The sequence below is a fragment of the Meles meles genome, chromosome 5, assembly GCF_922984935.1.
Source record: "Meles meles chromosome 5, mMelMel3.1 paternal haplotype, whole genome shotgun sequence".
NCBI lineage: Eukaryota > Metazoa > Chordata > Mammalia > Carnivora > Mustelidae > Meles > Meles meles.
The window spans coordinates 119,054,802-119,066,206 of record NC_060070.1 but is presented as its reverse complement, the minus strand read 5'-3'; the positions used below and the strand labels follow the sequence as shown (position 1 = coordinate 119,066,206).

The following is an 11,405-nucleotide window of genomic DNA, read 5'->3' as shown; positions in this document are numbered from 1 at the left end:
CATGCGTGGTGAGCAGTCTCTGTTTCTTGCCTGGGACTGCCTCAGGGACTGATGAGTCACATGGGCCGTGCCAACTGAGTTCAAAACCCCTGATGGGATTATGAGCCGACTTGAAAAATCAAATGCAGAAATGCTGGCCTGTGATCCTTTCTTGATGTCCTCCACTTGACGTTCTTAGGGCTTGTTTCGGTGAAACAAGGGGAGATGAGAAAAACCTTTTCAGGTGTTCGACTCTGAGGCCCAGGACAGGAGAGACCTGCGGCCCACGGACCCTCATCAATGTGGGCTCCACTGGGCCTGCAGTCTAATCCAGCAGCCAGGCCTGGGAAGCGGAGAGTGGGGCACCAGAGGCCACATCAGGACAAGGCACCGTCCTTGAAAGGGGAGTGGGTCCCAGTCTTCTCGAGCTCAGGCAGCCTGTGTGGAGCAAGGTGGTCTCACTTCCTATTTTACTGGGGATAGCGAGGTGAACCTCAAAAAAGAATACTTGTCCAAGGTTGTCTTTCTTCAACATAGCCCTGTGCCAACTCCCTTTGACTTCTCACCCTTCTCTGCAGCCTCAAGGACAGGGGTCTCTGCTCCCCTCTCTGGAAACTTCCTCCCCACTGCCTCCAGCACTAGCATCTTCTTGTCTCCTCAGATACTTTTCCAAGTTAACTCATCCTCTACCCAGTTTCCCCAGCTCTGCCCCCATTTCCTTAAGTCAGCCAAAGGTTGCCTACCCCTCCCGACCCCCAGGCTGAACACGCGGCAACAGCAGTGACTCACCCTCATGCAGCCAGTCCCCTGGTCACGAGAGGCTCTGCGGCCGTTGTTTCATTAGCTTGTCTCCCTCCTGCTGCGGCGCTAGCCTGGCTGTCCCCATCTCTTAGAGGCTATGGCACTATTCTCCTTCCTCACCCTCCAATCCAGGTCTCTTTGCCCCGTCTGATCTCCCTGACAGCTCCTCCTTCGTGTCACAAGTAGATCACGCCTTCCTCTTCCGACCCCACTTTTCCATCCCACCTCATCTCCCACGCCCATCTGTTCCAGAAGCCTTGACTCTTCTTACCCTTTAATAATAACAGACGTACCACATGCCCGGCAATTTATAGCCTTATCTTTCTAGCTTCTAGCTTCTTCATGTCCCCCAAACCATGCTACTCACCCTCATATCTTCACTTCCCTGGCAGGAGTCTCGGCCCTGCACAAGTGAGTCCTTAATTACAGACTGCCTCGTGTGTTTCTCTGGTTATTTCACATTGGCTGGTCTTATTCCCAAGAAGCGGTAAGCTTCATACCTCTCTCTGCACACACGCACACATGTGCGTGCCCACGGACACACGCGTTTTCCCTGTTACACACTTATTTGGTCAAATCGTCTCTTCCCAGATGGAGGAAGCGATTCTGTATCTGGGACTATCCACCCAAGAGAGAAAAGTCCCTTCATACTAAATCCTGATCATTGCCCACATCGTGGATTCCAGGCTGGACCAGGGAGGCGAAGCATGGACAGGAGTTCCTCGCGTTGGGGGGAGCATTGACATCACATTGTAACAGTGGGGAGCTGGACCGAGCATCGAGTAGGGGACTTGGTGTCCCATTCTAATTCTGTTTCTGCCACTGCATGGTCTTGTGGGGGAGGATCTTGCCAGCTTTGCAATATCCAAGGCAGAGAAATTTGTGGACTGAGGGGGGGCCCTCCTCTCCAGGGCCACTGTGTACAGCTCCAGAGGGGGCATGACCTGTAGTCAAACTTGGTCCCCAGGCACCAGCTCCTTGGCCCTCAGGGCTCCAAAATACCTCTGCCCCCGAGGTCCCCATATCTGGCCTCCCAAGCTGTGCATTCTTAGGGTTAAATATTGTCATCTCAAATTTATCATTAGAAGAGTGTGCTGTGCGAAGCTCCAGACAGTTAGAATGATCTAGAGTTCAGTCCGATTTTTTCTTGTATACTTAGGAGATGACAAGACAGTCTGGGACTTGGTGAGAGGGAGCTACAGGAGGGTGGGTCAATGTAGGGCTGGGGAGAAAGGGTGGGGAGAGATGGAGAGGCGGTGATGGGTGCGGCCCTGAAGCCTGACTTCTTTTCCTTTGCCATTTTGCCCATGGCCATGTCCTAACACGTGAACAAACACACAAGTTCTTTCGCAAGAACAAATAAAAACAATTGTGTAACACCCCACGCATGCCCCACAGGTCCTGGAAGAGGAGCCCAGGGAGGGGTGATGCTGGCAGGGCCATGGGTGGTGTGAGGGTGTCCCCCTCAAATATCATGACCGACCTGTTGGCTCTGGCTCCTGTGAGGGTGGGGACACCTTCCCCTTGGAGGGAGGCCAGCATAAAATTCCTTGGCTGTCGCAGCCTGTCAGAGAGAGAGAGGAAGCCTCTGATAACCATCAGCAGAGGTTTTGCAACTCAGTGTGTGGAGCCTCCTGGGCTGAGCAGTGCCTACCTCCCCAGGATGGTCCCTGTGGCAGCTGCCAATGCTGCCTGTTGTCCGCAGCACAGGCCAGGGACTGAGATGACTCTAGCCACGCGATGAAGCCAGGGGGGTGCCCGCACGCCCAGGACACTGCTCGCATATTCGAGGTGCCTTCTGCACCTCGACCGGGGCCTGAAGCCTTTCACCAGCCTTTGGGACTGGCTCCTGGAGGAGCTCGACAGGCCCAGGCAGTGGCTGCCGGCGCCATCAGTGGGTGTCCCAGCCAACCCAGGAGAGACGGCCCCTTTCTAGGTTCTGAGCTGGCAAGGAAGCTTGGTCCGAGTTCCAGCAGGAGAGCAGCAGCCTGAGAGGAGAGCACCGAGGGGCCGAGGAGATGGAAGAACAGGTGTTCAAGGGGGACCCAGACACCCCTCATTCCATCTCCTTCTCTGGCAGTGGATTTCTCTCCTTCTACCAGGCCGGGGCTGTGGATGCCTTCCGAGACTTGGCCCCCCGGATGCTGGAAACCACCCATCGCTTTGCTGGGACGTCGGCAGGTGCAGTGATCGCTGCTCTGGTCATCTGCGGAATTGAAATGGGTAAGGCCTTTGTTCTGGGTGCCCTGGGGGAATCTCTGGTGAGAGTCCCCAAAGTGGAGCCTGAGGATCACTTGGGGGCGCTTGGGGAACAGAGCCAGGTGGTGGGAAAGGAAGAGGAGGGTTGAGTGGGCTGGCAGGCAGGTAGCTGGGACATTTGAGGTTGGGGTCAGCCAGATCCCAGTCTCTGACCCACTAGGTGAGTGTGGATGCACCCCTCCCACTCCCCCTCCCTCAATGCTCTTCTGCGATGCCCTGTATGCCAGGGCCTGGGAGAGGGAAAGACAGCAGCCCTCTCCAGCATCCTGGTCTTGGAAGGCAGGCCATGACACAGTCAGACATCAGGGTGAAGTGTCATTCCTGTTTGGTCTCTTTTAAAGTGCACATCTCCTTGGGTGGGGCGATGCTTCACATCTTTACCACTTTGGCAGGGTTGGTTTGTGAGCTCACCTTCTAGGTGGCTGACAAGCTAGAGGCCTCGTGGTTACGGGGATGAACCAGATGGGGAGAAACCGGGAAGGAATCCCAAAGATCTCACTTCACCTTCTTTCCTGCTGGTCCAGGGCCCCAGAGAGAAGGATGGGGTCCCACCTCTGACCCAGAGGGCAGAAGCGCCCCCCTGGGCAGGGGAACTGGACAGGTGCCAGGCAGTCCCACATGACAGGTCTGGGCCAGCGTCCTCACAGGCTGCCTCGAGTATATTTATTCATTCACTGTGCTACTGTACAGAGCCCATGCCCCTGTGAAGCAGACATTCTAGAGAGATGAGGCAGAAAGTAAACATTCAGGCAAGTAACTTGATGATGTCATCTTAGGATGCCATGAGATCTATGGATAAAATGATAGCAGGAAAGGGACAGAGAATAAAGTGGGGACTATTTTAGAAAGAGTGGTCAGGGAAGACTTTTTGGAGGAGGCAGCATTCGAATAGAGACCTGAGTGATGTGAAGATGAGAGAAAGAACTTTCCAGGCGGGGGAGTAGCTGGGGAGCCAGGGAGTGGGGGCAAGGAGAAGGGAGTGGGGGCCAAGGCTGGAGAGGCAGGCAAGGGGCAGCTGGTGCACACGCAATGCTTGGAGCAGGAGCAGAGGAGCACAGACAGGCTGCAAGGGGGTGACGTGGGGAGGTGGTGAAGAGTGTGTGCTCCAGGTGGATTGGATCCCAGTTCTGCCGTTCCACCATGTGGACCTGGGGCAAATTGCTGGATGCTCTATGCCTCCATTTCTGCACCTGTGAAGTGGAGATTTTACCTGTCCCTAATTCCCAGTGTTGTTAAAGAGTTAACTGAGCTAGAGTGACTGGTTTATCACAGTGCCTAGCACTGTGCTTGGTGTGTGCCACACAACTGCTTGGTGTGTGCCAACTACCTGGTTGGGGGTTTTAAGGAACCTCGACTGCTGGGCAGTGGGAGTTGGGGGTGGGGGAATGGCGGCCACCAGGAGACTAGTGGGAGACTATGGCATGTGGGTCTAGGGAGGGATGAGCACGGCAGGCAGCCAGGTCTTGAGGGGGCAGTGAGAAGCTGGTGGGTTCAGGATGTACGTTGGAGGTTAGACCAAGGATACTTGCCGAAGGACCAGAGGCAATGCAGGAGGAAGGGGTGCCGGTGGGCTGCCTTTCTGCCTGGGGACCTCTGTGCTGGGTGAGAAGTCTGTCTTCATTTTAAAGAATAATAGTGATGCCCATTCACCGAGTACCTTACAGGCAAGATAATTTTTTCCTTCAAATACCTCCCAAGTTATAAATTCTTTCTCACTGTAAAAAATTCAAATCATGCAAAAGTAAATAGGGTTTTTTTCTTTTTAAAGCCTCTGCTCACCCTCCTTGTCCCCAGTTCCACTCTCCCTCCTGTGGTTGGTTCTAAGGGCTCTGCTTAGATTCTTCTAGATCTTTTTTTTCTTTTTCATCTAAAAACATTTTTTTAAAATTCCAGTATAGTTAACACAGAGTGTTGTATCATTTCAGGTGTACAATTTAGCGATTCACCAATTTTATTCATTACTTGGTGCTTATCGTAAGTGTGCTCTTAATCCCCTTAACCTATTTCACGATGCCCCCACCCACCTCCCATCTGGCAACCATCAGTTTATTCTATGTGGTTAAGAGTCAGTTTGGGGGTTTGTCTCTTCTTTTCTTATTCATTTGTTTTGTTTCTTAAAATCCACATAGGAATGAAATCATGGTATTTGTCTTTCTCTGCCTGACTTATTTAACTTAACATTATACCCTCAAGGTCCATCCACGTCATTGCAAATGGCAATATTTCATTCTTTTTTCTGGCTGAGTAATTACCCATTCATCTATCAGTGGACACTTGGGCTGTTATAAATAATGTTGCAATAAACATAGAGGTGCATGTATTCTTTTAAATTAGTGTTTTTGTATTCTTTGGGTAAATACCCAATAGTGGAATTGCTGGATCAGATGGTAATTCTATTTTTAACTTTTTGAGGAACCTCCATATTGTTTTCCATGGCAGCTGCACCAGTTTGCATCCCCACCGACAGCACACAAGTATTCCCTTTTCCCCACATACTCACCAACACTTGTTGTTTCTTGTATTTTTGATTTTAGTCCTTCTGACAGGTGGGAGGTGCTATCTCCTTGTGATTTTGATTTGCATTTCTCCCCAATGACGAGTGACGTGGAGCATCTTTTCATGTGTCTGTTGGGCCCCTACATGTTTTCTAAATGCTCAGAGCCCTCTTTGAATATAGCGGTTAACGCTCCAGTCGCACAATAGACCCTAGAAAAGCCTTCAGAAAGGAGCTGTGTGAGAGCCCGCATGCTCTCTTCTCTGGGAATCCCAGAAATCCTACCCTTGGAAATAGCCTGCCTCCAGGATTCTCTCCCTTTCCGGGTTTTTGTGTCACTCACCTGCTCTGTTGCTCCCTCCATCTTCACGTCTTTACTGAGGCTTCTTAAAATACGCCATCTGAGAGAGTCAGTGGAGTTTCATCCTCTGACATTCACTGACTTGTCAAAATGCATTCGTTTCAATCAGTTCAACCCATACTGCCCAAAATGGACTCGAACGGGCTCTGGGAGGCACGGACAGCAGTTGGGAGGCACTGGAACCCACGGGGACACCTAACTGTAGGTGTGACCAAGGCCTGGACCACGCACATGCCCGTAATCAGGAGGGAAGTTCAAGGTGGAGTGAGATGCACGTGGGACTTGCCCTTGTCATTCAGCAACCAGTTTATGAGATTTACCCACGTCATTCGGGTTAACCGCCGCGTAATTTACTGTTAACTAGCACTTCCTTGTATAAGGCACTGTTCTAAATCTGCGGCATATTAACTTGCCCGGTCCTCAGGTCCTTTCACCTCAGGAGAGGTGAAAACTATTATTGTTTCCATTTAAAGAGGAAGAAACTGAGTCACAGAAGGCTTAACTAACTTTAAAGTGATACACACAAGCACAAGGTAAATCTGGGATTAGAACACGGTCTGGCTTCACCTTTTATTTACTTACTTATTTATTTTTATTAAAAACATTTTTAAAAATATTTATTTATTTTTTTAAAAAGATTTTATTTATTTGACAAAGAGAGATCACAAGCAGGCAGATAGAGAGATAGGAGGAAGCAGGCTCCCCGTCGAGCAGAGAGCCCAATGTGGGACTTGATCCCAGGACCCTGAGATCATGACCTGAGCCCAAGGCAGAGGCTTAACTCACTGAGCCCCCCAGGCACCCAAGATTTATTTATTTTAGAGAGAGAGTATGCATGAGCAGGGTGGGGGCAAAGAGAGGGGCCCGGGAAGGAGACTCTGCTGAGCACGGAGCCTCATGCTGGGCTCAGGGCCACGATCCCGAGATGGTGATGTGAGCCAGAACCAAGACCTGGACACTGATCTGACTGAGCCGCGCAGGCATCCCTGGCCTCACCTTTTAAACCACTCTGTTTCTTGACAAAGCAGGGTCAGGGAGTACAAATACTGGTTGTACGGATCCTGGGGTCAGGGAAGTCTCTCAAAGCAGATGTGAATTTGTACCCGGACCTGGAGAGGCTGAGGGAGTAAGCCACAGGAATATCTGGGGACAGCATTCTGTAAAAAGGGACAGGTGACTAATGTAACTCCCTGTCATCAGTCAGAAACAGAGCAAGAAGCAGGACCCCATTTCCTGACTTTCTTCGAGGATCTTTACCTCTTTCACTGTATGTTCCATTAAGACTATAACGCGGCTCATCTAGCCATTTTGTGGATGGGATGGCCACGTTTTTCTTACCAACAACACTGTGATGAACATCCGTGTTTATGTCTCTCAAGCCCACATAAAATATTTCCCTAGGATATTCATTCACATTAACATTACCAGACCCAGGGTGCCTGGGTGGCTCAGTCAGTTAAACATCTACCTTTGGCTCAGGTCATGATCACAGGGTCCTGGGATCGAGCCCCATGTCCGGCTCCTTGCTCAGTGGGGAGCCTGCTTCTCCCTCTCCCTTTACTGCCCACCCCCTGTTTTTGAGCTCTCTCTCTGTCAAATAAATAAAATCTCTTAAAAAAAAATTATCAAACCTGACTATTCTCCAAAGTGGTTGTACCCATTTAAACACTAGCAGTGTGTACGAGTACTAACTTCCCCACAATGTCACCAGCTCCTGGAACTGTCAGACTTCAAAGTTCTAAGTCAATCTAATGAATGTGAAACTACATCTCATTTTATTCTGATTATTTAATCTTCATATCCTGATTGGTAGTCATGTTAAGCATGTATTTATTGTATGTATTATCTGTGTATTTATTGGCTACCGTGTGCCCTCTTCTGCGACTTGCCTGTCTGCTCTTGAACTTTTCCCGTTTTCTTTTTCCACCATTGCCTTGTTCTCTTTAACTTGCAGCTGTTCTACCCATGAATCAGGTGTCAGTCACAAGCATTGCAGCTCTTCTGTTCCACTCCATGGCTTGTCTTTTTATTTAGGATCTCTTTTGTCATTCAGAAATCTTAAGCACAGTCAAATGTATCAGTCTCTTCCTCCTACAATTTCTGCGCTTTAATATCTTTACTTTGTTACAATGATCTCTTCTGGATTTTCTTTCAAGTTTCTAGGGTTTTTTGTTTTTTTTTTTTGCTTTTAATTAATCTTCATTAATCCAGCTGGATTTTATTTTGTGGCTAGTTTGAGGCAGAAATCAGAAGTTTTCATTGTTTTGCCACATGATAACCGATACCCTCACACCATTTATAGGCAACCCTTTTCACAGTGGTTTGAGATGCTCCCTTCTGGCTCACTCAAGGGCCTGGATTCTCAAGGGTCTGTCCCCGGAGTCTCTCTTCTCTCTTAGTGGCAAATTTGTATATTTCTGCACCACAGCTCACTGTTTCGATCACTGTAGCCTTGTTATACATGGCAATCCCTCTCCTCTGCTCTTTTTCTGATTTCTTCTTCAAGTATTGCCTCTGTTATTCATGACCCCTCTTTCTCCTTGTGAAAAAAACTCCATTGGGATTTTAATTGAAATTATATCTTCCCATTTATAAACCTAGTCTCTATTTCTTCTGGCCTTTTGTGTCATTCAAGAAAGAGTCTGTGTCTTTTATTGGATTTATTAGCTTTTGTTGCTCTGAAGAGTGCGTTCTTTTTTTCCAACAGCATTTTCTAATCTAATTGATTACTGTTGATATAAAGGAATGTTGATGGTTTTTGCATATCGATCTTGTTTTGAGCAAATTAGTGAACACTCTAAATAGTTCCAAAAGTTTGTTGGTAGATCATTTCATATTTTGTATGTAAACAATTACCATATCTCCATAGAACCAGAGGTTTATCTCTTTTTTTAAAAAAATTCTTTGGATTGTCTGGGCAGCTCAGTCAGTTAAGCCTCCGATTCATGATTTCCGCTCAAATCATGATCTCAGGGTCGTGAGATCAAGCCCCATGCTGGGCTCTGTGCTGAGTATGGAGCCTGCTTAAGATTCTCTCTCCTTCTCCCTCTGCCCTTCCCCTCCTACTCGTGTGCACATGCTCTCTCTCTCTTACAAAAAAAAAAAAATTCTTCAACACGTGGCATGTGGGGCCTCTCTCCTCCAGGTCACACTCCCTCCTCTTCTTCTAATCTGGGCTTTCTGCCCTGAGATTGCATGTTTTTTTCCTGTGAAAACAGAGGCAGTAGTGGGTCCACCTTCTGGAGACATGTGCCAAGCCCTTTGATAGGACCAATTTGGGGTACGTGAAAATGTTTGTAAAAACACTTAGCACAGTGCCTGGTTTTCATTAGTGATGCTGTAAAGGTTTCTGTTCCTTCATGCATTTACCCAAGAATAGATGGTCTTTGTGACAACTGGTGGGGGCACTCAGAATTTCCAATCTGGTCAAAAGTGGGTCTGGGAACTTGCCTCCAGCTGCAGTTCCATAATTTTGAAAAATAAAATAGTTTCTTATTAAATAATGGGGCTTTGGTGGACTTTAAAACCCCATCTCCACTTTAGCTATTACTTGGCACCTTTCCCCCATAAAGACTACATGATAAGACCTTCCTTCTTTCCTTCCTTCAACAATTATTTTCTTTTTCTTTTTTAAAATTTTATTTATTTATTTGACAGAGAGAGAGTAAGAAAGTACAAACAGGGGGAGTGGCAGAGGGAGAAGCAGGCTCCCTACTGAGCAGGGAACCTAATACAGTGCTCGGTCCCTAGACCCTGGGATCATGACCGGAGCCGAAGGCAGACACCCAACCAACAGAGCCACCCAGGCACCCTTCAACAAGTGTTTTCTGAGCACATGCTAGGCTCTGCAGAGGACACAGAATTATAACACAAAATGAAACTCCACCTTCACCCTCAAGGAACTTAAAGCCTATTCAAACTTAAAGGCAGGTACGAAGTAGGTATAACACAAGAGAGTTCCAAGTGAATGCTGGCCAATTCAAAGGCAGGGGAATGCAGAGGAAGGGAGCAACACCTCCAATGGTAGGAAGCCTCCCGGAAGTGCCATCTGAGCTGTGGTTTGAGAGGTGAGGAGAAGTTCACGGGGAGGGATAGGTTGGGCAGGCGCCTAGGCTTCTAGTGAGGACAGGGCATTACAACACAATGATAACACAGTGGGGAAATGTGATGCCCCCAGGTGGTGGGGACCCTGTACCAGCGTCAGAGAAGCGGCTTTTGACTTTGTGAGAGTTACCCAAGATGCAAAAAGGCCGCTCCTGAAGACCCAGTATAAACATAATTCTAAAAAGAAAAAATTTTTTATGATAGGATACCATGCTCTACTGCCGTAATTTTACTGTTCTCTTGCAGTTATTAAAACAACCTTCATTAGATCAGTGGTCCTCTCAGCTGCGCATGCGAATCACCTGGAGGGCTTTTAAAATGTCCAGTGCCCAGGCTTCTCACCAAGCGAATTAAATAAATCATGATCTCCCAGGGTGGAACCCAGGCACTAGTGCTCATTCTAATTCCAGAAGTTTCCACTATTTCAGCCGTGGGTAGGGGGAGACCCAGTGCACTTTGAAACACTGTGATGTAAGGGCACCTGGGTGGTTCAGTTGTTAGGCAACTTCTTTCAGCTTAGATCATGATCCCAGAGTCCTGGGATCAAGTCCTGCATCGGGCTCCACGCTCCATGGGGAGTCTTCTCCCTCTGACCTTCTCCCTCTCATGCTCTCTCTCTCTCAAATAAATAAATAAAATCTTTAAAAAATATATTAAAAAGAACAACTAAGATGTATGACCTCCCTAAGACTCGATGAATGTCTGATGAATTTCTGACCAGGAAGTGGAAATGGGTCGGGCATTTCCTATGCAAACCTGCCAAAGGTCCATCATGGTCTTAGACTAATGACAATTCTCTGATTATTAATGGGGAATGGCTTTTTCCAGGATAAAGAGAAACCATTTCACTAGAGTGCCCTTAGGTTGTATTAGATTCTATGAATTCCTCTAACTGGGCCATAAATGAGGAAGATTGATTTTGGTAAGAGGTTGGTCCATCCCTTCCCTTTAGCCGACCCACACATTGAAATCACTTTTCGGACAAATTGGTAGACACCCCTGGCCCAGAGCTGCCCCTGACTGTCTTTATTTTTCTCTTCTTTTTTTTTTTTAATTTTACTTTTTATTTATTTTACTTATTTAAAAAATTTTTTTTATTTTTCTCTCCTATTTTTCTCCCCACTTTGGTCTTTAACTTCCAAAAACAGCTTTGTTGAGATTTAATTCACATACCATCCAGTTCACCCACTGAAATCATATAATTCAATGGTTTTTGGTATATTCACAAAATGGTGCATCCATGGCCACAATCAATTATAGAAGATTTTTATTACCCCCCAAAGAAAGCCCATACACCTTTAGCTGTCACCTCTCAATTCCTGCAAACCACCCCCCCCCCACGGGTCTGGAAGTCACTAATCTACTTTCCGTTGCTGTAGATTTGTCCAGTCTGGTCATTTCTTACCA

The 11,405-nt window shown here is 47.7% G+C and overlaps 1 protein-coding gene across 1 annotated transcript in view; it reads left to right on the top strand.

Moving 5' to 3' along the window:
- Positions 1-2,798: 2,798 nt before the first annotated feature.
- The window catches only part of PNPLA1 (patatin like phospholipase domain containing 1), a 43,546-nt gene continuing 34,939 nt past the window's right edge, over positions 2,799-11,405 (top strand). Inside the window, exon 1 of the mRNA XM_046005763.1 lies at positions 2,799-3,003. Coding sequence (XP_045861719.1) covers positions 2,799-3,003 — 205 coding nt within the window. The remainder of the gene's footprint in view (positions 3,004-11,405) is intronic.